Source organism: Delphinapterus leucas, chromosome 4 (genome assembly GCF_059928025.1).
Source record: "Delphinapterus leucas isolate spDelLeu-1000000601 "Yukka" chromosome 4, BTC_Dleu_Yukka2, whole genome shotgun sequence".
Taxonomy (NCBI): domain Eukaryota; kingdom Metazoa; phylum Chordata; class Mammalia; order Artiodactyla; family Monodontidae; genus Delphinapterus; species Delphinapterus leucas.
The window spans coordinates 65,614,944-65,640,354 of record NC_143132.1 but is presented as its reverse complement, the minus strand read 5'-3'; the positions used below and the strand labels follow the sequence as shown (position 1 = coordinate 65,640,354).

The 25,411-nt window shown below is 40.9% G+C and overlaps 1 protein-coding gene across 4 annotated transcripts; it reads right to left on the bottom strand.

Moving 5' to 3' along the window:
* Window positions 1–1,042: 1,042 nt before the first annotated feature.
* On the bottom strand, window positions 1,043–24,413 carry POGLUT1 (protein O-glucosyltransferase 1). 4 transcript variants are annotated; one of them, XM_089910570.1, is made up of 12 exons: window positions 24,257–24,413; window positions 23,405–23,495; window positions 23,092–23,187; window positions 22,141–22,284; window positions 16,774–16,909; window positions 14,427–14,548; window positions 9,891–9,950; window positions 8,359–8,458; window positions 6,597–6,655; window positions 5,372–5,539; window positions 4,579–4,635; window positions 1,043–4,138 (listed from the first exon to the last, which is right to left on the bottom strand). In XM_089910570.1, the coding sequence occupies exons 1-12, from the start codon at window positions 24,339–24,341 to the stop codon at window positions 3,982–3,984; spliced, it is 1,275 nt and encodes a 424-aa protein (XP_089766696.1). In that variant the 5' UTR covers window positions 24,342–24,413; the 3' UTR covers window positions 1,043–3,981. The 4 variants fall into 4 exon arrangements, 3 of the variants coding, with proteins under 3 accessions (XP_089766696.1, XP_089766695.1, XP_022415488.1); XR_002642761.2 differs by lacking the exon at window positions 23,092–23,187 and having other exon boundaries at window positions 1,303–1,390; window positions 3,916–4,138; window positions 24,257–24,411; XM_089910569.1 differs by lacking the exon at window positions 23,092–23,187 and having other exon boundaries at window positions 1,043–1,390.
* Window positions 24,414–25,411: the final 998 nt, after the last annotated feature.

Sequence of the window (25,411 nt, the reverse complement as noted above, 5' to 3'; positions counted from 1 at the left end):
TACTGCCCTTGCTACATATATTACATTTTATTATATTATATATGACATAAACTGTTACCACAGGTAAAGAGAACGAATTCTGAGAACTCCAAGGACCACTTCATTTAACCATCCCTCAAAGTGTAACTCAGTTTTTACCTCCAGGAAGTTTCCATCTGCACCAGATAGAAATTTCTTCTCCCTCTAAACTTCAGATCCACATTGTCTTTATGAATAATTGGCCTTATGATTAAGGCCTCATAACACCTTAATTACCTTCTGCCTATGAAGCCTCTCATATTATTTTTACTTTATCATCTCACCTAGAGAGCTCCTTCATGCTAGGGAGCCTGTTGTAAACATTTTCTTATCTCCCACCGCTGTGCACAGTAAATGCTCAAGAAGTATCTGATAAATATTAAATGAGTGATTTGTAATTGTACCCCTTTGCTTCACCCACATCTTACCTCGGGATGCAGTAGGATTACGTTAAGTGAAGGCATCTTTAGATGCACGAGAAGATTTTTTTTAATGTATCTCTGTTGCTCTTGTTCATAGTCAGTACAGGGGTAAAGGGTAGGGAACTATCCTCTTCAGAACTGACCCAAAGGAGCCCATTAAATTTTTTTCTCTTGGGAATTTTGGGCTGAGAGACAGAGCCTGGCTGTCTCTGGAACTGCACACAGCAGCACTCCAGAAACTATCCAAACCCTTGTTGATATTCCTGAAACTGCTCTGCTTTCTACCCTTCCAACTACTCGGAGATGCCCTCATATCCTTCTAAAAAGTTCTTTTGCTTAAACCAGCTAGAGGTGGTTTCTTTTCTCTTCTGTTAGGAAAACCTGATGTAACAGCAGAATAAGGTGGCGCGTTGACAACATCACACAGATGATAATACTCCCCAAATAAAGGAAAATCATTACTTGTGTTATCCAAGTATCCCACTTCACTCAAATAAATTCAATTATTTTCTTTCCTTGAAGAAAAGTGTGGCTTCTAGCTCTCTGAGGAAGAAATGGTAAGTTTGAGACCCAGATAGTATTAACAACAACAACTTCAAAAGTTATGGAGATAAAAATTATTTTCAAAACCATACATTTTACATGTCATTACACACCATCTTCATACCATCTATGCAGAGGTAAACAAATAACTGTAAAATCTGAATAACATTTGCTGTACTTAAATACAAAGATGTTCTTATTAACTCTTCAAAAGGCAGGTGAGAATTTACATTGATCCAATTCTTACAGTCTTGTCCAGTCCCCCTTGAAGTCAACGTCTGGGCAGTCTGTAAATAGGATTTAGTTAAGCCTGCTGTCCCCATCCATCCATCCATCCATCCATCCATCCATCCATCCATCCATCCTTCCAACATTCTTCTGTGCATCCTTCTGTGTGAGGCACTGTGCTGGATAATGGAGAAATCAGGGTAAGTAAAACATGATTCTCACCCATGAAGAAGTTCACAGAACAGTAGAAGAAACAGTCAAATAACTACAGTGGAATGTGATATCATATAATACAGGCATGAGCAAAGTATTATGAAAGCCTCTAACTGCCTAGAGGAATGAAAACAAGGGTTCTGAAAGATGATGCTTGAGCTGGATCTTGAAGCAAAGTAGGAAACACTCCCAGGGAAATGCACCTTCAGCTCCTAATCCAAAGAACTGAAAATTTTGCTCCTAGTTTAGTGAGAAGAAAATTAAAACAGAATGATAGTATCTACCAGGGCCTCCTATTGATTAGGCAAAACCACAGTACAACTCAGAAATCTGGACTGCTTAATGCCAGACTTATAGCACCTAAGAACACAGTCCCCAAGAGTTATTATTATTATTTTTTTGCAGTACGCGGGCCTCTCACTGCTGTGGCCTCTCCCGTTGCGGAGCATAGGCTCCGGACGCGCAGGCTCAGCGGCCATGGCTCATGGGCCCAGCCGCTCCGCGGCACTTGGGATCTTCCCGGACCGGGGCACGAACCCACGTCCCCTGCATCGGCAGGCGCACTCCCAACCACTGTGCCACCAGGGAAGCCCCTCCCATGAGTTTTTAATACTCAAAAAAATCCAACTTTTAACACCTGCCTTATTCTATGCAATGATCTTACCAGCAGGTCCTCTAAGAAGGTCCATAGGCTTACAATTTTGTGAAAGGGAGTTTAAAAGGCCCAACACCTGTTTCACAAGTGGAATAAAGTCTCTGATTTTATATAACTGAATCTCACATTTACTAATTTTGAAACCAGTTAATACCAAACAGTTCTTAAAAGGCAAAGGCAGGGCTTCCCTGGTGGCGCAGTGGTTGAGAATCCGCCTGCCGATGCAGGGGACACGGGTTCATGCCCCGGTCCGGGAAGATCCCACATGCTGCAGAGCGGCTGGGCCCGTGAGCCATGGCCGCTGAGCCTGCGCGTCCAGAGGCGTACTCTGCAACGGGAGAGGCCACAACAGTGAGAGGCCCGCATACCGCAAAAAAAAAAAAAGGCAATGGCAAACAGTTGATTTCTCTGTGGAAAGTTTGGGCCTAAGGGACAAGGCTGGTTCTGTGTCATCAGACTATATGGGTTTTTTTGTTTGTTTGTTTTTGTTTTATAAATTTATTTTATTGATTTATTTTTGGTTGCGCTGGGTCTTCATTGCTGCGCACGGGCTTCCTCTATTGTGGCGAGCAGAGGCTACTCTTCGTTGTGGTGCGTGGGCTTCTCATTGGGGTGGCTTCTCTTGTTGCGGAGCACAGGCTCTAGGTGCGTGGGCTTCAGTAGCTGTGGCACACGGGCTCAGTAGTTGTAGCTCACAGGCCCTAGAGCGCGGGCTCAGCAGTTTTGGCGCACGGGCTTAGTTACTCTGCAGCATGTGGGATCTTCCTGGACCAGGGCTTGAACCCGTGTCCCCTGCATTGGCAGGCGGATTCTTAACCACTGTGCCACCAGGGACAGGCTATATGGGTTTTAATCTAAAATTTTTTCTTCATTTTCAACTATGTTAGGGAGAACAGCCTGAGATTAAACTACTATCCAAATGTCTTTTTCAAAAAGGGAAAAGGAAGCACTCCAACATGGATGTGCACTAAAACAAACATCTCCTATATAAGTAAGTGCTAAAGTTGAATGCTCTAAACTCCCAACTTAACACCATTTCACACATGAAGACTCCTTGAGATCCCTGCAAGCATGGACTACCGCCAACTCAAGGAGGAAAAATATTAAGGGCGTGTGAAGAATGAGGAAGAGATGCTGTTTTATGCACAGTTCCTCTAAAAAGTAAGGACCATCTCCTAAATTAAGAGGTTTTTATGTCTTCTTTTTGAAAGAGAACATAAAGAAGGGTGTGAAGGTACAAAAAGGGAACTTGAAATCCAATTGCAAAAATTGCTCATGCAATTGGCCCCCTTCTACATGGCTTTATAGAAATCTCCTGAGTACCAAAGAGTTTAGGCTTTTACAAAAGAGAGCTCCTACATCATGGCATGGCACACTACTGCTTCCTTAGACCTTTTAGGAAATAATCCCCAAGTATTTTTCACAAACCCTAAAGGGCTTTCTACATTAAAATATAGCGACAGAAATCAAGTGTAGAATAACTGCAGAACTGCGGTGATGAGTTGTACTAGTTCCAAAGGATTGACTTTCTACTCCAAACAATGAGACAAAGGGCATCATCCCATGGGCACAGTCAGTTCCAAAGTGAGGGACATACACATGTGGATGATCTGAGGCACAAGCTGTGATTGGTCCTAAGAAAATGAAAGGCAGAATCGGGTTCAAAACCCACATCTCATGATTTCTGGTCCTTATTCAGCCAAAGTGTTGAGCTGCTTCATATCTATATTAAACATATTTTGGATCTTTCTCGAAAGTTGCTCTTGGTGCAGCATGATAAGGAAAACCAGATATTTGGCTTGGTAACAGTATCCAAGGTATAGGTGTCACACTCACAGTGAGCTTCTCACCACAGGATGTCTGAGATCTGCCATAGAGAGGACTATGGCTCAATGATGACTACTAGAGTTCAGTTTTCAAAATTTTGGGAATAATCTGATCATAGCCTTTCCTTCTTGTTACATTATAGGACAGGAATTTAGAGTATTCAGTCAACAGGTTCTCCCAGTAACAGGTGATGTCATCCATCTGCAAGTGGTTCAGAATAAACTGGCTTCCCCTAGAGACAAGATTAACAAGAATAAAGCACACCATTGAATAATACTAGTAGCTTACACTTGAGCGTTTTTACCTGTGCCAAGCACTGTTCAGAGTACTTTATATAAATTAACTCTGATCTTCAGAACCAACTCTATAGCCATCATATCCACACACGCATTTGGAAATAGACATGATTTTTTTTTCTTACAAACAAATATGTAAACAGCCAATCCTCAGAAACAGTACTTGAATGACTTCAAAGATTTCAGTCTAACTCTACAAAGTATGGGCTTGGGACATATGTGAATGTGTGTTTTCCCCCAAGACAGCTTTGATTCTGATCATCTCTGTATAATGAGGCTGAAATTCAGGTATCACCATGGTAACAGCATTCTTATGACATTAGCTCAGGCAAAATGGGGATGATAAAGTGGAAAAAGAAAAATGAACAGAACTTACCTTTCAGCAATTTCTTGAGCTACATCATCATTTGCTTTTACAAACTGCAACAGCTCCCTAAAATGGAGAGAATTATTAGGCTCTGAAATACAGACCAAGCTCATTAGTACTAAGTCAGAGAGATCATAGAGTGAGGTCCATAGTTAATCTCTAGATATGTGGATAGTGAATTATTTCTTTTTTAAAGCAAAGATATCAGGTCCTCACAGGAACAAAATAACAACAACAACAGCAGCAACAAATATCTCACACACAGGCGGAAGACAATGTTGTAGTTCCGGAACATATTTGGAAAAACAGAGAAATGTTCAACGATACCCATCAAAAATCAATAGTAAAGAAAAAAATTTCCCTCCTGTTTCTTGCTCTGGCCCCCAGAAGAGGGCGCTGAGCTTACATTTCTGGCCCTTCTCCATTCCTCATCCTAGCCCCTCCCTCCATGAGAGGAAACTTGCCTCAGTTTCACTGAGGTCAATTTTCATGCTGTATCTGAAAGTCCTTTTGACAATATAACACAATTGAATACCCATATCTCTAGTCTTTGAGAGATTAGAGCTTTTTCACTGCATACTGTCTGAATGTTACATTTTAAATCAGCATTAGAGAACTTTTAAAAATTAAATCCCACTCAGCCTAGTTGGATAATAATGCAATACTATTTTGAGGACCAAATATGAAAAATAAAAAGCTTTCAATGGAAAAAGTCATCAGGAGTAAATGTCTTAAATGGCTGGGGACTTAGAGGCAGATTGCGGGAGTCATCGGAAACTCTGCTTGGGGGAGAGCTGCTTACTGAACATTGGAGAGATCTGTTTTGACTGGGATATAGTGAACCCACGGCTTCAGCTGTGGATAGAAGAATTCCAGCCACTCGTCACCGACATGGAAAACAAGTGAACCACACAGAAAGAGGTGTTTTAACCGGAAACTTGCAGCTACACCCCGAAAATTAAACAGATACCTGGAAAAGAAAGAGCAAAATATACTTGAAACTATATGCCTACTTCCACAAATATGACCTTTTTTTCTTACTCCCTCTTACCCTTCTTTCCTTTTATTACCCCCTCTCCTTTCCTTTTCCATTTTCAGTCTTCAAGGACACATCAGCATGTCCCTGTGAAGTTTCTATAAACTCCTTGTTGTTCCAGGGGTTAGAGGTTGTTCCTGGGGATATCAGGGTGAGGGGAAAAAAGGGATACTTTCTCCAGGGAGAGACTGATAGGGCCAGCAGCTGGGTGCTGGGTACAGCGGATACAAGGCTCAGATGGAAACAACACCTCACCCTTTGCTACAAGTTTTTCTAGGCCTAAAGTCTTGAACTCATCATGGCCTCCCAAAGCCTTGTTTTTCCCATAGGGTACCCTACCTGGTCAAAGGCGTGCCCTGTTCCCTATTCCCTCTTATGAAATCTGGAGAAGACAACCAGGCATACCTAATCAATCTTCAAAGAAATGCTCCTTGGAAAAAAGCTAACTTAGAAAAGAACATTTTCTTTTCAGCATTTCCCATGCATTTTCCCCTGTCTCCAACCGGAGCTGCTTCTACCCTATAGTTCCCACTGTGCAGGAAAATCAGCATTCATCTCTCTGAATCCCCCCACTGCCCTCCTCCTGACCTGGTTTTACATGTGCATATAATCCTTAGTCCTGGCATTTAAATATAATAGTTACATATGCTTTATTCATGTTGGACCGTAAACTGTTTTTAATAACCTAATAAATACTTGATCTAACTTCAGCTCTTGGCTGGGCGGGCTGTGGAGAGAAGGAACCCCATCCCTTTGATTACAAGCACGCAAGCTCTTTGGAAGCAGGGACCACATTTCATGTCTCCACAGTTCCCACAGAACCTAGTTCAGAGCCTTGTGCACAGCAGACTCTGAGAAAATAATAGCTAAGTAAATTCATGTGACTTTCACAAACCCCACCTGGACCCTAGTATTAAAACTCTCACCCAAAGTGAAGCTATTCCAAAAGCAATAGGGAAACTAGGAGAGTCAGGAGTTCTGTAAGTCTTACTTGTATTTGCAGTGATCCACAAGATGGACATCCTTAGCAGCTGGCTTTCCCAAGGTATCCTTTCAGTGAAAAGGAAGTTATTAACACTAGGAGTAGGAGCATTTATTGAAGACCACTGTGCAGTAAGCATTGCTAAACATTTCATCAACATGACCTCATTTAAGTCTTATAATAAACAGAGTCAGGAGGCATGATTATCCCACTTTATAGATGAAGCAGCCAAGGCTTTGAGAAGTTGGGAGACTTGCTCAGGGTCGCATGGCCCTAAGTAGAAGAGCTCGGGTTTCAACCTGGTTCTGTCTGATTTTAGAGTTTAAGCTCCCTTGGAACCATGTGAATCCCCTGAACTCAGAGGTCATGGCCTGCAGCACATTTCACTCTGTGTAAATCATACTGCACAGGAGGTTACAAATGGTGGCTGGTGGGCTTAGAGGTGTAGCCCACACACAAATTTTGTTGAGCTCACAAAGTATTTAAAAATAAATATTCTAACCACTGCCAACATTTATAGGTGGTAGGGTGTTTCTTACAAAAACGCAGATTTCCAACTTTTCTTGGGGAAAAAAAAGGAAGATTTGGCAAAGAGAGCTCCTATTCCCCTGGGCAGCAATGACCAGACCTTCAGCACTCTCTCCTGCTCACTAGTGCAGCCCCTGGGGGTATCGGAGTTTGAGACCCCCATCTGTATTCCAGCCACATTAGCAGAGGGTAAACTCGATGAGGGGAACAAGTCTTGTTTGCTTTTGCAGCCTCCCATAGTAGATGCTGGGCTGAATGGATACATTTTTCATATTTTTATTTTTTAACAAAGTTTCTTATACTGCATTTGCTCCTGTTTGAATTAAGCAGTCACATAATAAATACATGCAGCTTTACTTAGTATTTCTTAGTTTTTACTTAGTTTTTCTGACAAGAAGTTTAAACATTTTTCTCATATCATCCTCATATGGTATATGGAAATTTCAGATGAGGACATTTAGGGCTTAAGGTTCTTTGAATAAGGCAAGAAAGAGTTAAGAGGATAGAGATGGACTTCAAACCAAAGAAGCCAGTCATTGCTTTCACCTTAGAGTCACTTGGGGAGTTTTAAACAAATGAAGATGCTTATATGTCATTTCCAAAGACTCTGATTCATTCTATTCATTTTTAAGTTCTCTAGTTGGATTGTATAGTCAGGGTTGAGAACCACTGGTTTAAACCAGAGGTTGGCAAACATACAGACCACAGGCCAGATCCAGCCCACTGCTTATTTTTGTACACAACACATAAACTAAGATTATTTTTACCTTGCAAATGGCTGGAAAAAAATCCAAAAGAGAATATTTTATGACACAGGAAAATTACATGAAATTCAAATTTCAGTGCCATAAATAAAGTTTCATCGGAACACAGCCATGCTCATTCGTTTACATATTGTCTACGGCTGATTTCACACTGCAGTGGCAGAGCTGAGTAACCACAACCCAGACTCTAGAATCTGCAAAGCCTAAAACATTTACCATCTGGTCCTTTACACAAAAAGTTTGTGACCTCTGTTTAAACCTTCAAAATTGTATAAAATACAAGTCATAATATGGGCCAGAAAAGCAATGTGAGTTTGAAAAAGAATAATTTACATATATGCTAATTTTAGTCCATGGACCTTTCTCTATATTCATCCCAACACTGAGAGGAAACCTAATCTCAAATTCTACCCAGGTGGCAACGCTCTTTGAGTGAGAATGTTCACTGCTGTAGTTCTAGTCAGATGATTGGTGATTACTTTCATAGATTTCCAGGCCTGGTTTTTGGTGTATTCTGCATCAACAAGTTTTGGACTTTTCCGAGATAGAAGAATGAGAGGATCTCGTTCTGGACTTGTCCTATAAAAGAAACACATGACATAAAACTATGTGTCCTACACCATAATACTGTTCTCAATCTCTGAAAGGGAAGCAGTAATCGGACCCAATGAAAAAGACTGTACACACTGATGGACAATTCATTGGTTACTTTAATAGAAGAGGAGGGGGATACTAGATCCTACAGCAACTAGGAGGTCCTGGGCTGTTCTCCACTTTACCCTTCAGGGAAGGGGAGTATTTGGCCCTTCTTTGCTTGCATTCTAGTCTTTAGGATTATGTTGATCTGGGCACTATAGCCATATCCCAGGGAGTTATTTCCCTTTTAGAAGATTCATGTAACCTCTAATCACTGGTACTCATAGCTGTGTGACTAGGTAATCACCACTCACCATAATAGCTACGTGACCTTTGTGGGGTGTGCTTTGTAAAATCCAGTATAATGTTTAAATTAAAAAGAAAACTGAAAGGCTCAAACACCTGAAAACTGCATGTAGAAAAAGTCCTAGTTATGGTCCTAGTAGCAGATGGTCTTGACATTTGAGGGGTCATGGACCCCCTGAGAATCTGATGAGAACTGTGGACCCCCTCTCTAGAAAAATGCACATATCCCCATATAATTTCAAGGAATCCCTAAAACTCCTGAAGTCCACACATGGATCCCAAGTTAAGAATCTGATCTGAAGATCTGAGAGCCAGAGAGGTTGGTAAGGAAGCATAAGCAGTTGCTGTTGGGCTGAAGTCCACTGCGAGTGAAGAGAGGCCGTGACCTCGGACAAGGATGCTCTGAGAAAACTACAAAACTCTCTCCCTAAACATTCTCTTCTGTATTCATCTGTCTAACAGGTACTCATTCTGCATCTATGTGGTGGGTACTGCTCTTAGCACCAGGGATACGGAGCTGAACAACATGGACAGGGTCCTTCCCCAACCTTTTCTCTTTCCCTCTTCCTCTCTTCCTTCCCTGCTTCCCTCTCCATTTTCACCAGTCTCAGTCTGCGCTTCCACCACTATTTGGCAGCCACATGGTCTGATGAAAAAGGCAGTCAGAAGAGCTGGTGATGGTTCCCACCCTGCCATTAAGTGGCAGAGGGACTGTGGGCACGATCATAAGCTACTCCTAGGAAACTGTAATCTCTCAGGCAAGAGGACACCTCATTGTTCTGTTCAGCATTATACATAGTCAAAGCCCATCACACTCGTGGCACTTTGTAAATATCTGTTGAATGACTGGACAGATGAACTTTACTTCTTGGAATTTCAGTTCAACTTAGAGTGATTTGGGCAAATCATTTGAGTTCTTCTCTAGTCTAAAATTCTGTGATTCTATGTTTATTTCTTAGTTATCTTAGCTTTCTCTTTAAACTAGGGTTCCTCACACCCTCAAAATTACTTAATATTTTGCACATTAACTGGAAAAATACTTTTGTAAAATGTCAGAAAGTATAATCACCTTGATCCTCGGAAATATGCTGTGGAATTTTTCTTTTTCCATGGCCACTGTGCTGCTGACCTAAAAATAGATTTCATTAGTTTCTATGTTTCTTCCTTAACTATATAAGGATGACTTTGAACCATTTCTGAAGATTAGCTGAGATCTTTACATTCTGAAATCAGTCTGATCCGGGCTACTCCAAAGAAAAAGCTCTAAATAACATTATGTTCCCTTTTGTTATTACTTCATTCCTATGGAGATGCTGGCAAGCAATATCTACAAATCTACGGCCTGGTAAATAAGTTAACAACATTGAAAGAAAAGTTCCCAAAACTAAGTGACATGTTTAGGGCTATTTAATTCAGTACAATGAGGATTTCTTCCCCACTTTAATTAGAGTCTATTGATAAAATTAACAGGCAAAGACAACTGCAGAAAATATCAGAAACTGAATTAAGGGCAAGGAAACAAATCACTTCCTGACTTCATGTTTTAGATGCACAGGAGTTATCATCAGATTTAGTCTGATTTTCCAAAGTACCTGGTATCCCCAGAACTGTACTTAGTGCTCCATAAAGACGAAGTCCCTGAAACTCAGGTCTCAGTACCCATTACCACAGCCAGCCTTCCTTGCTGAAACTGCTAGTCCACAGATGCATCATTCTTAACTTACTTTGTAGGAACCCTTCACAGAAGTTTGTGTAGAGTCTTCCTCTGAAAAAGGAGGGGGTTGGACTGAACTGGAGTTAATGAGGGATTGGTGAGCTACTTGCTGTAATGGAGAGATTTAGAACATAAGCTTTTCAGGTAGAGATACTTTTCAGGTTCAGATAGTGTCCCATTTTCTCTCAGGTGAGACCACTGCTCTTATTTTCCTGGCTTATCTTCTAGTCCTTTCTTTGCTGGATCATCATTACCCGATTCTCCAGTCCAACTATTTCTCTGTCTCATATTCCCTCCCACCAAAATATAAACACTATAGCAATTGGTTTTTTTGTTTTTTTATTTTTAATGAAAAAAATAGTATATACTCATTATATAAAATTCTAATAGTAAAAAAAATTCATCTGGAATCTCCCCACCTACAGATAACTATTTTTAACAATTTAACATTTCAGTGAAGAATTTCCTTCCAATCATCTCTCCACATCAGTGGTTCTCAGTTGGGGGTGATTTTGCCCCTCTACCCAAGGGGACATTTGGCCGTATATAAAGATATTTTTTGATTTTCACTACTAGGGGATTGCTACTGGCATTAGTGAGCAAAGGCCAGGGATACTGCTAAACAACCCACAAGGCACAGGACAGCCCCCTACAACAAAGAATGATCTAGCCCCAAACATCAAGAGTACCGAGATTGAAAAACCTTGCTCTATATAACAGAGATCATACCATGCATGTTGCTAGCTAACATTCTTATTAGGACATATTATAGATAATAATAAGAGCCAACACCTATATAGCACTTACCATGTTCCAGGCAGTGTTCTAAGTGCTATATAAATATAAACTCATTCTCATGACCTTACAAGGTAGGTTTCATTAACCCTACTTTATAGTTGAGGCCCTTGAGAGGTTAAGCAATTTGTCTAGAGTCACACAGCTAATAAGAGCCAGGGTTTGAACCCAGAGTCCCTGTTTTTAAGTCCTATGCTACCTTTACTTTCCATTCATGCACAGTATTCCATTTTATAACCATGTCGCAATTCACTTCATTCCTTACTGGTGGGCTTTCAGGTAGTTTTAAACTTTTTTCTTTAAGAAACAACACTGAAGTGAATATCCTTGTACACACATCTTTGCATGCTTGTCTAATTATCTTCTTAGGATAAATTCTTGAAGTAAAATTGCTGGGTCAAAGGATATAAACATTTTACATTTTCATATATACTGCCAAACTACCCAACAAAAAATGCATCAATTTATACTGAAATTTTGAGTATAAACTTCCTTGGTCCCTGGGGAAAGCCGCAGACACAGACTTGAACCAAGTATCATCTCTGTTTTCTTTCTCCCTCATTCTTCCTACCCACCTACCCACCCCTCAAATGACCCATGTTAGGACATTTGTCTCCCGGCAAGCACTAACAGTGGCCACCACAGCTTGGTGGTGCCCCAGCCCTCTTTTATAACCCCACCTCTCCGCTGACCATAGAGTGAATTCTTTAAATGCACAGGGACACTGAATTCTTCCACAAAGTGAAAAGTAAGTCAATGGGAACAAACTCCCAAAAGTTGATAAAAATAGGAAAATGCCAGGCAGACATCAGTGTAGATAAGCAAGTAGATTACTAAAGTTTAAAGGTGAGAAATGAAATCATGGGGCTAGAGATTCTGAACGGAGGGCTCTGAAAAATAAAATTGCAATTCTATAATCATGAATAGGTTCAACTGAAGAATAAAAGGGGAAGGTATCAAAAGAAAAACAAATTCACTTAAGATTAGATTTTAAAACATATGCTATCTCCCTAAAAATTGCTTATTAGTTTACAAGGGCGGTAACTACACAGTAGAGGAACCTGATATAACACCTTGACCAGGTGATCAAAATTAACATCTCTAACGAGAGGTGGATACACACAAAATCATTTATGTAAGTATCTGAGCCAGCAGTGCATAAACTGAATCTAATCATGAGGAAATAGACAAAACCAACCTGAAGAGCATTCTATTAAAAATGTTCAGTGTCATTGTATCAAAAATGTTCAGTGGCCTGTATTCTTCAAAATGTCAGAGTCACGGAAGAGAAAGACAGACTGAAGAGCTACTGCAGATTAAAGATTAAAGAGACATGAGGACTAAATACAACACATGATGCTGGATTGGCTCCTGTACTGGAGGGGGAATATGCCTTATGGGACATTATTGGGACAACTAAGTATTAAATTAATATTGTTTCCTCTAATTGACAATTGCAATGTGGTTATAAAAGAGAACACTCTTGCTCTTAGGAAATATGCACGAAAGTATTAAGGGGTACAGGGTCATAAGGTATGCAACATATTCTCAAATAGTCCAGAAAACAAGAAATTATGCATATATTACACATGCAGCCTACATGTCCATCAAAGGACACAATAAATTATTATCTGATGGAATACCATGCAACTGTTTAAAATAATGAGGTCATTTCATATGTACTGACATGGAAAGATTTCTAAGACACCAATAAGCGGGGAAAAAGTTGCCTAAGTTGGACACACTTATAAATTTTTATGAGCATGTAAAGGTTTCATATTCAGAAAAAAATTGTTTTTAAAATGATTTTAAAAACAAAATAGATGTACAGCAGGTGGGAAAAGAGCTACAAAAAGAAGAGTGTGAAAAGGGTATTTGCAAGAACCTGAAAAAACAGAAAAAGGATTAGAAAACTAAAGTCAGGAATAACTTGGAGAAAAAAAGGTTTAAGACATTTTTATTTTTCCCTCTCTCAAAATTATGTTCAAAATGAAATGCTAAGTAAGAAATGATGGTCTCAATGTCTGGAGAACACAGGAAATATTAAGTAGTCAAGTGGAGAGAATAATGCACTTGGAAACCTAGACTTCAGGCCTAAATTGGTTTCTTGACCAAGTCACTTAACCTCTCTGAGCCTGAATTCCCTCATCTCTGAAATAAACAGTTGGACAAGAACAATTTCCAGGTCCAGTTCTATGAAGTATGAGACCAAGTTATCTTAAAAAATAACTTCCTAATTATACCTACTGAATAATAAACTTGTTTCTTTACCCAGTGGCTCTAGCTGCCACTGAGGACCGCGGCCTTATATGCTTCTCCAGAGAAGGGACTTTCTCTTCATCTCATTTAAATCTCCAGCCACACATAGTACAGGTGATAGATATCTGTGGAAATGAAGTTGAATTAAACTACTGCTTTCCCTACATCTGAGAGAATACCTAGAAAGGTGTGTTTTTAGAAGTTTTCTCATTAGGTACCAATGTTGTTGGAATGATTCATGTAAAATGTAGCTAGGTAAGAAGTACGTACAGCTTGATGACCTGGACAATCTAAATTCTGAAATAATGGCGGGATACAGTCAACAGGCCAAGGCAGGTTTCAATCGTGAATTAGAGAGTATTTGGAATAAGCTTGTACTTGAGATATCTATGGGACATTTATACCCACACCATCCCTGCCTGAAGGACTTAGCTCTTAATTACCAAGTACATTTATGTGCTTCCAAGTAATTTTCTATCCTTCCCCACAGTATGGTCATTCATTTTTTCCTACTTATGAAAGTAACTCACTCTTATTTAGAGAAACTTAACAGTACAGAAAACTTTCAAGAAGAGGCTTCTAGAATCCCTCCCACAGAAGCATTGCTGACACTTTAGGGTAGGTTCTTTTGCTCTTTTTCTATGGATATGTAAACATTTTTATACACATACAAAATTGCTTATGCTATAGTTTTTTATCTTTCATTTTTAGCTTAAAAGTTAGTCCTTAAAAAACAAAAAGTTAGTCCTTTTAAACAAAATTAATTGTTTATACTTCACTGTTTACTTCAAGACGACCCACAAAGAGGGATAAATAAAACCTCTCTAAAGGACCTACCTTACCAGGTCTTCTCTGAAGAGGTCCCACCGTCCAAGACCAGTAGGATATATTGGCCAAACAGCGGGTCCTCCTTCCCAAAATGTCCAAGCAGGATACATGATATCATGGTATTCTGATGTCTTCAACAGAAACAGAGAGGTTATTCTAAGTCAGTCTCAGAGCGGAAGAAGAAGCAGCAAACTGCGTTCATGCCACGGGATCTGGAAAAGGCCTTGCTCCAGTGTTATATTGTCAAAGATATATTTTCCCTAGTCTTCAAAGTCTAGACTCTAGATGCTAAAAGGCAAAAATGACCATGGGTTAAAATTCGTGGGCTGACTGAATCCCAGAATACGAAATCACACTAAAGGTCAACTTTTCCAGTTCCCCAAAGTTCTGTTTTTCTAGAGGACATATACTGTTGGAGTTTTTAGTTTAGGGAAATAATATACCCAATTCTGAATGATCACATAGCTGTCTCATATTTTAATTGATATTACACTTGGAGTGTATACTATCTTACCAGTTCTTAGTTATTTCCTAGATAGGTCTTTTAGGAGCAAGAATTAGGAAACATAGTGCAATGGTTGAGAGTGTGGGCTCTTGAGAAAGATCATCTGACTCCACCTCTTTCCAACTCTAGGCAAGTTACTTAATCTTTCTATGCTTCAGTCTCCTTACCTTTATAACTGGATAAATAATAATATCAATAATATTATCTATCTAATAGGCTTGTTTTGAATATTAAATGAGTTAGTACATGTAAAAAACTTAGAACAGTGTCTGACACAAAGTAAATGCTCAGTAAGTGTTAGTATTACCTATTACTGTGGCACTGCTGAGCTCACATTGGTTGGTCAATAAATTGTGAGTTATTTTTTGGTTATTTTTCTTTTTTGATCAGGGTCAAAAGTAGTGATGGGCAGAATGCGGGGGGAGGGGTGTTATCCCACATCTTTTGAAAAAAGTTTGAAACCATTTGTTCCCTTTACACGGTTACCTCTCTTAAAATTCTGGTCACTGATAAGCCTCTAATTCTACTGTTTCTTCCATTGGAATTACATATGCAATATGCTGTTTGTCTTTCAAATATTAAAAAAATGGTACGTGATTTATCAAGCACCTCAGGCATAACAGCTGTTCAAAAGAAACTGCACATTTATTATAAAGCTGACAGACTAAAATCCCTCCCTTGCAAACTAAGAGTCACTGGTTCAGAAAAAAAAAGGGAGGGGATTAAAGATGAAAGGAAAGTTAGTATACTGATGGTCATACTTATTATCCACAGAAAAAACAGATAAGTAATAAACACAAAGTCCTTACTGACTTACATGGGAGCCTCTATCTGTTCTTCTGAGAGGGCTTCATGAGAAATAACGGGACCAAGCACTTTTGAGAAATGAGGCTAAAGCATGGGAAATGCAACACAAATGTGGCCTCAGCCCACTTGCAACACAGGAAATAAACAAGTCTAGAGAGAAAGTAAACTGTGATAAAGAAAAAGTGGGGATGAAAAGTTCCTCTGCTTTGGAGACACCAAATCAGAAATGGAGTTATTTTCTCAAAGTTCAGAGGGTTTTCTTAAACCCACTCTTCTCCCATAGAATCTCCCATCCACTCTCTTCTAGCCTCCTCCCATCCCTGCCCCCAAATGCTTTCATATTTAGTCTCTAGGGAATGAAGGCCCATTCCTGCTAATACACCATTTACAAGAACCTGAGCACTAAGATATTCACTGTCCCAAGTTCTCCAAGCCCACAAGTGTGTCCTAGTACTCCTATCTCTCCATAACTAGACCCAAAGATCACCCCCTCACATATCCCTCTCGGGTATCGCAGGCATATCCCCTCACTACATTGCTTGGGTGCAAACTGTGTGAAGTTATCTAGCACCTTCAGTCTCACTGTTAGCCAGGCTGGGACCCTGGGATACAGTGGCCGGACAGACGATTCCTAATACTATGGTTGATACATACAATGTAGAAGCTCAACAAATCTTTTCTTTGAATGCAGGTTTTCCCTAACTTCAAGCCCATGAGTTTTCTTGGGCCACTCTCTCCCATGCTCTGTAGGATCTCTGAATCCCACCTCCAATGTCCTAGAGGTTCCTCAGGCCTCTCTCATTCCCTACCCTCCATCCTTAGCCCTATAAACACAAGCAACCTTACTCACATCACTTACGGGTCCTCAACCCCATCTCCTCAGTCTTATCGTTCAATGACTGTGAAGCTAACAGGGACACAGACCCACTTTTGGACCTCAGGCCTCATCCTCACCATCACCCATCAGACTCTGCCACAGTCATCTCCTGCTTATATGCTAGAGGACCACCCTCCATCCCCTCATATGGCTCTTCCTATACTTACCTTACTGAAGGAGAAGACTGGAATGGCAGGCTCCATCCATTTAGGAACCTGAGGATAGTCTCGTACATTGATCACCATCTCCATGTCAGGGAGGCGCCCAATAACTTCCAAAATAAAGTGTTCAACACCACTACACCTGTCAACCAGAAATACCACAACTTCACCAGAGCAGTGCCTGCTCTCGGACAAGGCAGGGTCCCGCTTACACTTTCAAAGTAAGACAAGCCAGTGTTCAGATAATCAGCCTCCTGCAAAGTGTCCTGAGAGCAATGCTCCTGAAAGGATTACTCCACTCTTCCATATGGTGCCAGTTACCTTTTCTGGCTAAGCTGCTCCAGCTTACAATACTTAATAAAATTTTCCGACTAGATCATCCTAAGTTTGAAGGGAGTGTTATTGCTACTCCCACCATTTCCTCTCCTCTTTTCATTCCCAGCATTTCTTTATTTCTCCTACATGGAATAGTTTAATTAGTAAGCAAGATACAAATTTTGATAGGAACTGGAAAAGCTGATTTTCTAATTGTGTCCCTTGGGCTTTGCATCTCACAAAGACATTATCTTTATTTCCACCATAACTAAGTCTCATAGTTTATGAGGAAGGATAGGAAACCTTTCATTACCTTCAACCTGAATACAGAACACTATTAAAATCAGTTTTGCAAGCCAGAAAGAGTGCCATGTATATAATCACAAAGACTGTAATATTGCTTTCAGAATAGACTTCCTGGGAATTCTCAGAGGATTTCTGGAAAAAAAGTGAGTATACACTGACAGCTAACTTTTCTTCCCCATCCTTTGAGGTCCTGACCAGCACTATACTGAGGGGCAACATTCCAAGGCCTAACCAAAATTTTCTGGCAGCATGAAAATGACTGATTTAAAATATTGATTTATACACAGGGTGATAACTACAAAAAATATCAATAGTTCATAAACATAAGAAAAGATGGTCAACTGTACTACTATAAGGAAATGCCCCCAAAGCCAAACTTATAAAAACAGAGAAAGTGCTTAACAGAGGCTGGGGAATAGGGGGAAAGGACAGACGTTGTTTAAGGGTACAAACTTACAATAAGCAGTAAATAAGCCCTAGAGATCTAATACACAGTGTACTGAGTATAGACAACAAAATGGTATTATAATTACCAAACTTGCTAAGAGACTAGAACTTAATCATTCCCACTACTATAAAAGAGAATAATTATGTAAGGTGATAGAGGTGCTAATTATCACTACAATAGCAATCATATGAAAATAAATGTATCAGATTAACATGTTGTACATCTTAAATTTACACAATGTTATATGTCAAGTATATTTCAATAAAAAAATTAAGTATCACCATGACAAAAGAAAAGATCTAGTGAAGCTAGATGCCAGTTTTCATCAATCAGATTGTCAAAGATCAAAGAGTCTGATAATACATAGTGAGAGTGTGAGGTCTATTCTGAGCACATGATACAAGGCTGGTGAAAGTGTAAACAGGCACAACCTCTTTGGAGGATATTTGGTTCTATTTATCAAGATTTTAAAAAGACATTAATTGGCCAATTAATTTTACTTTTAGGAGTTTAGCCTGCAGATGTATTTACATGAGTGTTCAAAGGTCTAATTTCAAGGATGTTTACTGCATCATTGTTTACATTAGTCAAAAATGAAAGGGGAGGACCTCCCTGGTGGTGCAGCAGTTAAGAATCCACCTGCCAATGCAGGGGACACCGGTTCAAGCCCTGGTCCGGGAAGATCCCACATGTCCGTGGAGTAACTAAGCCCGTGCACCATGACTACTGAGCCTGCGCTCTAGAGCCCATGAGCCACAACTACTGAGCCTGCGCACCTCAACTACCGAGCCCAAGCACCACAACTACTGAAGCTCACGTGCTCTAGGGCCCGCGTGTCGCAACCACTGAGCCTGTGTGCTGCAACTACTGAAGCCTGCGCACCTAGAGCCTGTGTTCTGCAACAAGAGAAGCCACCGCAGTGAGAAGCCCATGCACCGCAATGAAAAGTAGCCCCCGCTCACTCCAACTAGAGGAAGCCCATGCACAGCAATGAAGACCCAACACAGCCAAAAAAAAAAAAAAAAATTAAAGGGGAGTGGTGGGGAAACATTTAAGTTTCCATTGATAGAGGACTCAATAAAGAAATCCATACAATGGGTTTTTATGCAGCTATGAAAGAGTTCTCCATGTACTCCTATGGAAAAATTTAAAAATCTACTGTTACAAGGAAAGGAAAAGTAAGTTGCAGAACAGAAGATATAGCATGTTCTAGTTTGTTGATGAATCTAGATAATTGTATATGCAGAGATTATTTCTGGCAGGCTGTAAAAGAAACTGGTAATTGTAGTTGTCTCTTGAGAGAAGGACTCAGGGACTAGTGGTCTGGTGGAGGGGGGTGTACGGTGGTAGAGAAACTTCCTTTTCACTGTACATACTTTTGAGTTATCCAAATGTTTTACCATGTGCATGTAACACTCCTTTTTTTTCTTTTCTTTTGAACACTTTACTGGAAATACAAGCAGATGCAATAAAGCAAGAAGAATATTAAAGATATATAATAGGAAGAGAAAATTTTAAACTGACTTTATTTGTAGATCCATGATCATCTATGTAGAAACTTTTAAGTAATCTAGCCAAAACCTATTACAGCTAGTAAATGAATTTAGAAATGTAGCATATTTTATATACTAACAATGGCCACATAGAAAATGAAATTAATAAAGTACTATTTACAATAACATCAAAAATATGTAATACCCTGTGATTATTTTGACAAGAGACATTCAAGACCTACATACTAAAATCTACAAAACAATGGAGACAGTAATTAAAGATGTAAGTAAATGGAAAGATACACCCTATTCATATATCCAAAGACCCAATATTAATTTTTTTACTGAAGTATAGTTGATTTACAATGCTGTGCCAATCTCTACTGTGCAGCAGCAAAGTGACTCAGTTACACACATATATAAACTCTTACTTTATATTCATTTCCATTATGGTTCATCACAGGATATTGAATAGAGTTCCCTGTGCTATACAGTAGGACCTTGTTGTTTATCCATGTAACACTCCTTTGATACTGAAAAAAATTACTCGTTAAAAAGTTTTTTAAAAAATGTATTACTGCAGTACATTTACACGTAACAGCTGAAACATTTATTTTCTTTCCCATTCAGCTTTTAAAATAGCACTCTCTCACATACGGTACAATTCTATTTATATAAAACTCTAGGAAATAATCTATAATGAGAGAAAGCAGATCAGTGGATGCTTGAGGACGGGGGTGGGAGGAAGGCATGGCGGGGAAAGGGGGAGAGGAGGACTGCAAAGAGGCACAAGGCAACTTTTAGTAGTGACAGATATGTTATTTTGGTTATATATATACCTATCAAATTGTACACTTTAAATATGTGCAGTTTATGTCAACCATACTTCACTAAAGCTATTATTTAAATAATACTATTATTCTCTACCTTTGAAATGATGTGACTCCCGTATTTTTTTTTGTTTGTTTATTTCTGTTTTTTTGTGGGTTTTTTTGCCACGCCACATGGCTGGCGGGATCTCAGTTCCCCGACCAGGAATTGAACCCAGGCCCTGGCAGTGAAAGCCCAGAATCCTAACCACTAGGCCACCAGGGAACTCCCTCCGGTGTTAATTAGATGGTGCTCCAGTTCCTCAGCAAAATCTCTCAGCTCATCCTTGAAAGGCTGAGTTTACATTTTCTTTTGTTCAGAACTGAATACTTTAAATGTCATAGATATTTCTCAAACTGGGTGAAGTAAAAGTACCTAGACCTAGAAAGATACTTCTTTTGGCCAGATGAGAGTCTGAGATATTACACAACTGTGTCCATTTCATTAAGGACACTGGTTCTGAATATTTCGTTTTATTTCTCTTTTGTTTAACTCTATTTTCCTTAGTTGTATATGTATTAATAGTTGGAATAGGGAACTTTCAACACATTAGGACCTTTCATTGTCAGTGAAAGGTCCTGTGCTCTCTTAATATTTCTAAGAGCTCATGATTCTGACCAAAAAGCTCTGGGGTCTGGAATAAGAGCCATGTGCCTTTCAGACACTTTGAGAGCGCTACTTAATTTGATCTGGAGACTGTTCAGCTAACTATTAAACAGTGGAAAAGCTTTCAAAGTCCAACAATGTCTATATTCATATTTTCTTTCTCATTTGTAGAAATTACAAATTCCTCTATGCTCATAATTTGTAGTTAAAGTCTCTATTATTGTTCCAAGTAATGAAACAAATGTCTATTTAAAATACCTCAGTGATTTTCCCCACTACCACCTTATTTGCCCCTGACACTTGATAACCAAAATTGTGATTACCTCAGAGTGTGGGATATTAAATGATCTTTATTTTGTTGTTATTGTTCTTGTTTTTACATATTTTACATTACAGTGAAAGTATACTAATTCATAATAAAGTTGTTATTACAAACAAATAATATAAATCCTTATGACCAAATGGATGCATGTTTTTTACAATACTGCTTATTTATTTTACTTGTAATGATATAACATCATTTAGAAAAAAGATCTTAGTAAGGGAATATCCTGGCTTCTGGGTTTTGTACTTTGTAATTTCATAAAGAGTAGAGGTTTTGTTTTGTTTTTTTAAAAGACTCCTGGGAATTCCCTGATGGTCCAGTGGTTAGGACTCTGTGCTCTCACTGCCAAGGCCCCGGGTTTGATCCCTGGTCAGCCGAGTGGCAGGGCCGGGGGGAAAAAAAAAGACTCCTAAGAGGAAGGTTTATCACTTGTTGTACATAATGCTGCCTAAGGCCAACTTCCAGGCTCAGTCTGTGACCCTCCCTGCTCCCCGCCAGCTCTCAGCCCACTGATATGTAACTTCAGCTCTCACACCTGAAGTCCTGGCCAGTGGAGCCTGCGTAATCTGCAGCACCCATTATTTCTCTTGCTTTTCCACCACCTTCCTTTGAATACTTGGTATCTAGAATAGTAGTTGGCCCTGACAGTCAGTCAACGCTTCTCCTCCTCCTTCAGCCCAGCTCACTCATGCTAGGTCTCATCGGCCTGTGTCCTGCAGCTACTATATCTGGGGAAGGAGAAAGGGCAGAGTCACAGCCAGTACAATCAGTGATGTGCCTCAGCCTTACAAAGAGAGAGGAGACAGGCTTTGATATAGGAGATAGGAGAAGAGAGGTTGGCAAGAAAAATTCCCAGGCAAGCAGAAGAGTTTGTCACTATTTTGTAGTCCTTCTGAAATGTGAGGAAGGGTTTACCTGTAAGTCCCTTTCATTGGACTCTCTATAAGAGTAGTATCAAGTAAGCCCTTATGCAATAAGATCAGAAGATATATGTACCTCATATCTCTTACCTTGAGGGGAACATGCAGTCATTTTCTCGGTATAATCTGTTCTTAATGATCTGATAGTGGGTCCCTAGCTTCCGTCTGACTACCTCCGCCATCATCTTCCTGGAGATACCTCCTCGGAAAGCGGTCAGATCCTCTTCTATGACACTGGGAAAGAATGGGAATCATCAAGGAAGGCAGGCCAAGAGAATAATACCATTCCACCTACTTCCTATCTGTGGGTCTAGGCTTAGTATTAGAGAACACGTAAGCTTTGGGAAAGAATAGAGGGCAGGAATGAGCAACCTCTTTCCTGGAAGCACCTTAGGCGATCTAAAATATCAAAAACAACAAAGCCACAAAAAAGAAAAAGCAAGTCAATATCTCTTCTACCTCCCTCCATCTGGATTGCCCCTCCTTGGCCTGATGTATATTCCTCCTTCACTGCTCATGCCACACCCACGTCCTCCCAGTCACTGCAGTCCCACTGACCTCCCCTTCTTTGAATCTCACAGAAGGTATGGTCTATGCCTTACAGCCTGACACTGTTTGAGTCCCATGTTCTAGTCTGTTTGGCCCCTACCACCCTGCATACTCTAGCGGTATGTATGACTGACAGGAGTAACCAGAAATTACACTATTTTGAATCCCTTTTAAAGTTCAGTACATAGCAAGTTTTCAGTAAGTATCACACACATCAGGTGAATTTTTTGAGGAATCACAGAATAACATAACGAGGAGTTAAAGGACCCTGTTATTTAGCTGATGAGGAATCTGAAATCTAGAGAAGTGAAGTGTCTCGGATCTGGGACTTGGATCTGGGACTAGAACCCAAGGCTGATTTCAAAGTAATCTTTCTACCATAACACACTCCAGCCCTAATTTGCATACATTAAAGATAACCAACAAGAAACTTATGATTCGATTCATTTAAATATATGTTCATTCCTTCAACAGTATTTATTGAGTACTTACTGAGAGCCAGCACCAGGAATATGACAGTGAATATAAGACATAGGTCTTGACCTCAAGAAGCTTTCAGTCCAGGGGAGAAAGCAGACAAGTACATGTACTAATTCCCACAAGGAGTTAACAGGCACCTGGGCCTCTCCTCTCCCAGGGTATTTTTATCCCCCAGAAATATAAGAAAACCACCGCAAGGACCCTATCTGCTCTCAAAACATGCTTGGCTCTCTGACCACTGCAACCAAGGTCTCTTGGGGATTTTAGGGAATTTCCTCCTGACAAGATCTAAATTCTTAAAGACACGTCAAAGAAAAGAACTCACCCATGGTAGCAGCTGCAGTTTTGACTTGAACATGGCTCATAAATCTCCAAAGCCCTGTTAATTTGGTCAATAAATACTTTCCATTTTGAACCTTCAAAAAGTGAAGGAACAAATTTAACAAAATACTCCTGAGCACTCTTATTGACTAGCAGCAAGCAGGCAGAACCAACAGAAGGTCAAAACTTTTAGACACCCTCTTCTCATCCCACTGGTGGAAATGAACCTCCAGGAAGGATTCATTCTACAGTTCTCCTGCACTCAGGTCAAGTCTGCCCCTTTACTCGGGCTGCCAGGTATCCAAGAAATGGGAAAAATTCCACGCTTAATGCCTGACACTCAGAAGGTTATGGATAAACTGGTGACACGGATTCTCAACTTTTACTAATCAAACTGAGCTCCACAAAGAGGATCGATTAAAATCCCCAGGCATTATTAACCTTCCCTTCATCTCTTCTGGCAATGGACTAAGAACACTGCACACACACACACACACACACACACACACACACACACACGAATTATCCCCCAGTGTGTTAGGGAAGTGCGGGGTAGCCGAGCGTGGGCCATACCCGCTGTGGGTAAACAGGGGCATGGCCCTCCCCTCCCCTCTATCACTCAATTCCGGAGGATGGGTTACTCTCCAGGGTCCTGGGCAGGAGAAGCACTGCCAGACACCTAAACGCACTCTCCGCTCCGAGGTGCCCCCGTGCCCCCTGCCCAGCTCTGCCCCGCAGCGGCCACAGCACGAGCGTGGCGGCGGCCGCAACGGGGAGCGAGGGGCGCGGGAGAGCGCCTCGGGACCGGGCCAGACTCCGAGCCCCAGCGGTGGGCTCGGCCCTGTCCGGAGCCCACCTGACTCCTTCTGGCAGCCCGGCACCGGGTACAGGAGTAGCAACAGCAGCCACAACCGAAGCTGGGAGCGCACCCACCGCTCCATCGCCAGCCCTCCCACTGCCGGGCCCAGGCTGCAGCGCGAGCGGGCGGAAGCGCAGCCCCGCACAAAGATGGCCGTGGAGCCGCACCACGTGGGCGGAGGGCCGCCCCGCCGTGAGACTGCTGCGCTCAGCTCTGCCTCCGGATCCTGGTCCCGAGCCCGGCCAGCCGCAAAGTGTCCCTGGGAAGGCGGCGCGGGGAAGCTGGGCACCCACCGCGCAGCTAACCACAGTGCGGTGCGGGCTGGCTGTAGCTGACCACCTGCTCGTTTGTTTAGAGCCGAGCTATCCACATATCCACATATATAGCTCTCTCTCCCTCTGTCTCGCGCGCGCTCTCAGGTGAAATCGGATCCCAGGAGAGAATGAATAAATGGCATCCCCAGGGAAAAATATGTGTAATATTTGTCTCTTACATCCTGTAACGTCTTGAAAACATCTTATTCTCTGCAGCCAGAAAACTGAAGGCCAGAGAGGATATGTTTTTCGCCCACAGATTCACAGTTACGGGCGCAACCTAGGCTAGTAGTTCTTTCACAACCTCGAACTGCTTCTTACTAAATAGCATAGATTTGTTGAGCACCTGAATGTGTACAGTACTGTTAGACCCCAAAGGGTTGCAGATAGTATATAGCACACATCTCTTTGTAATAGCAGTTTATAACAGTTGGGGTGACTCAGAGAAAAAAACAGTGGTCAACATTTTGCTGTTCAGTATAGGTATACAGCTATATATGTTATATAAAGGAAAGTGTAAATGAAACGGCTTATTCGTTCTTGCAGTCTTGTCTTTAAACCCCAAGCTTTCTGTGAAGATTTTCTTGGGATTGACACCACAACCCACAGAGCTTAGTACCGTGTCTTGCATGCTGTCTCTGGACTTTGGGCATACTTTTTTTTTTTTTAATAAATTTATTTATTTATTTTTGGCTGCGTTGCGTCTTCGTTGCTGCACGCGGACTTCCTCTAGTTGCCACGAGCTGGGGCTACTCTACTTGGGGTGTGCAGGCTTCTCATTGGGGTGGCTTCTCTTGTTGCAGAGCATGGGCTCTAGGTGCACAGACTTCATTAGTTG

Bases quoted from the DNA above. Each gene is read 5' to 3' on its own strand.
- POGLUT1 (XM_089910570.1), bottom strand. From the start codon at position 24,341: ATGGAGCGGTGGGTGCGCTCCCAGCTTCGGTTGTGGCTGCTGTTGCTA. The intron at 23,188-23,404 runs GTGAGTTCTTTT...GTGGGAATTAGT, and splicing joins AACTGCAGCTGCTACCATGG to ACATGTACTTGTCTGCTTTC. The intron at 6,656-8,358 runs GTAATCACCAAT...TTTCACTGAAAG, and splicing joins AGGCCTGGAAATCTATGAAA to GATACCTTGGGAAAGCCAGC.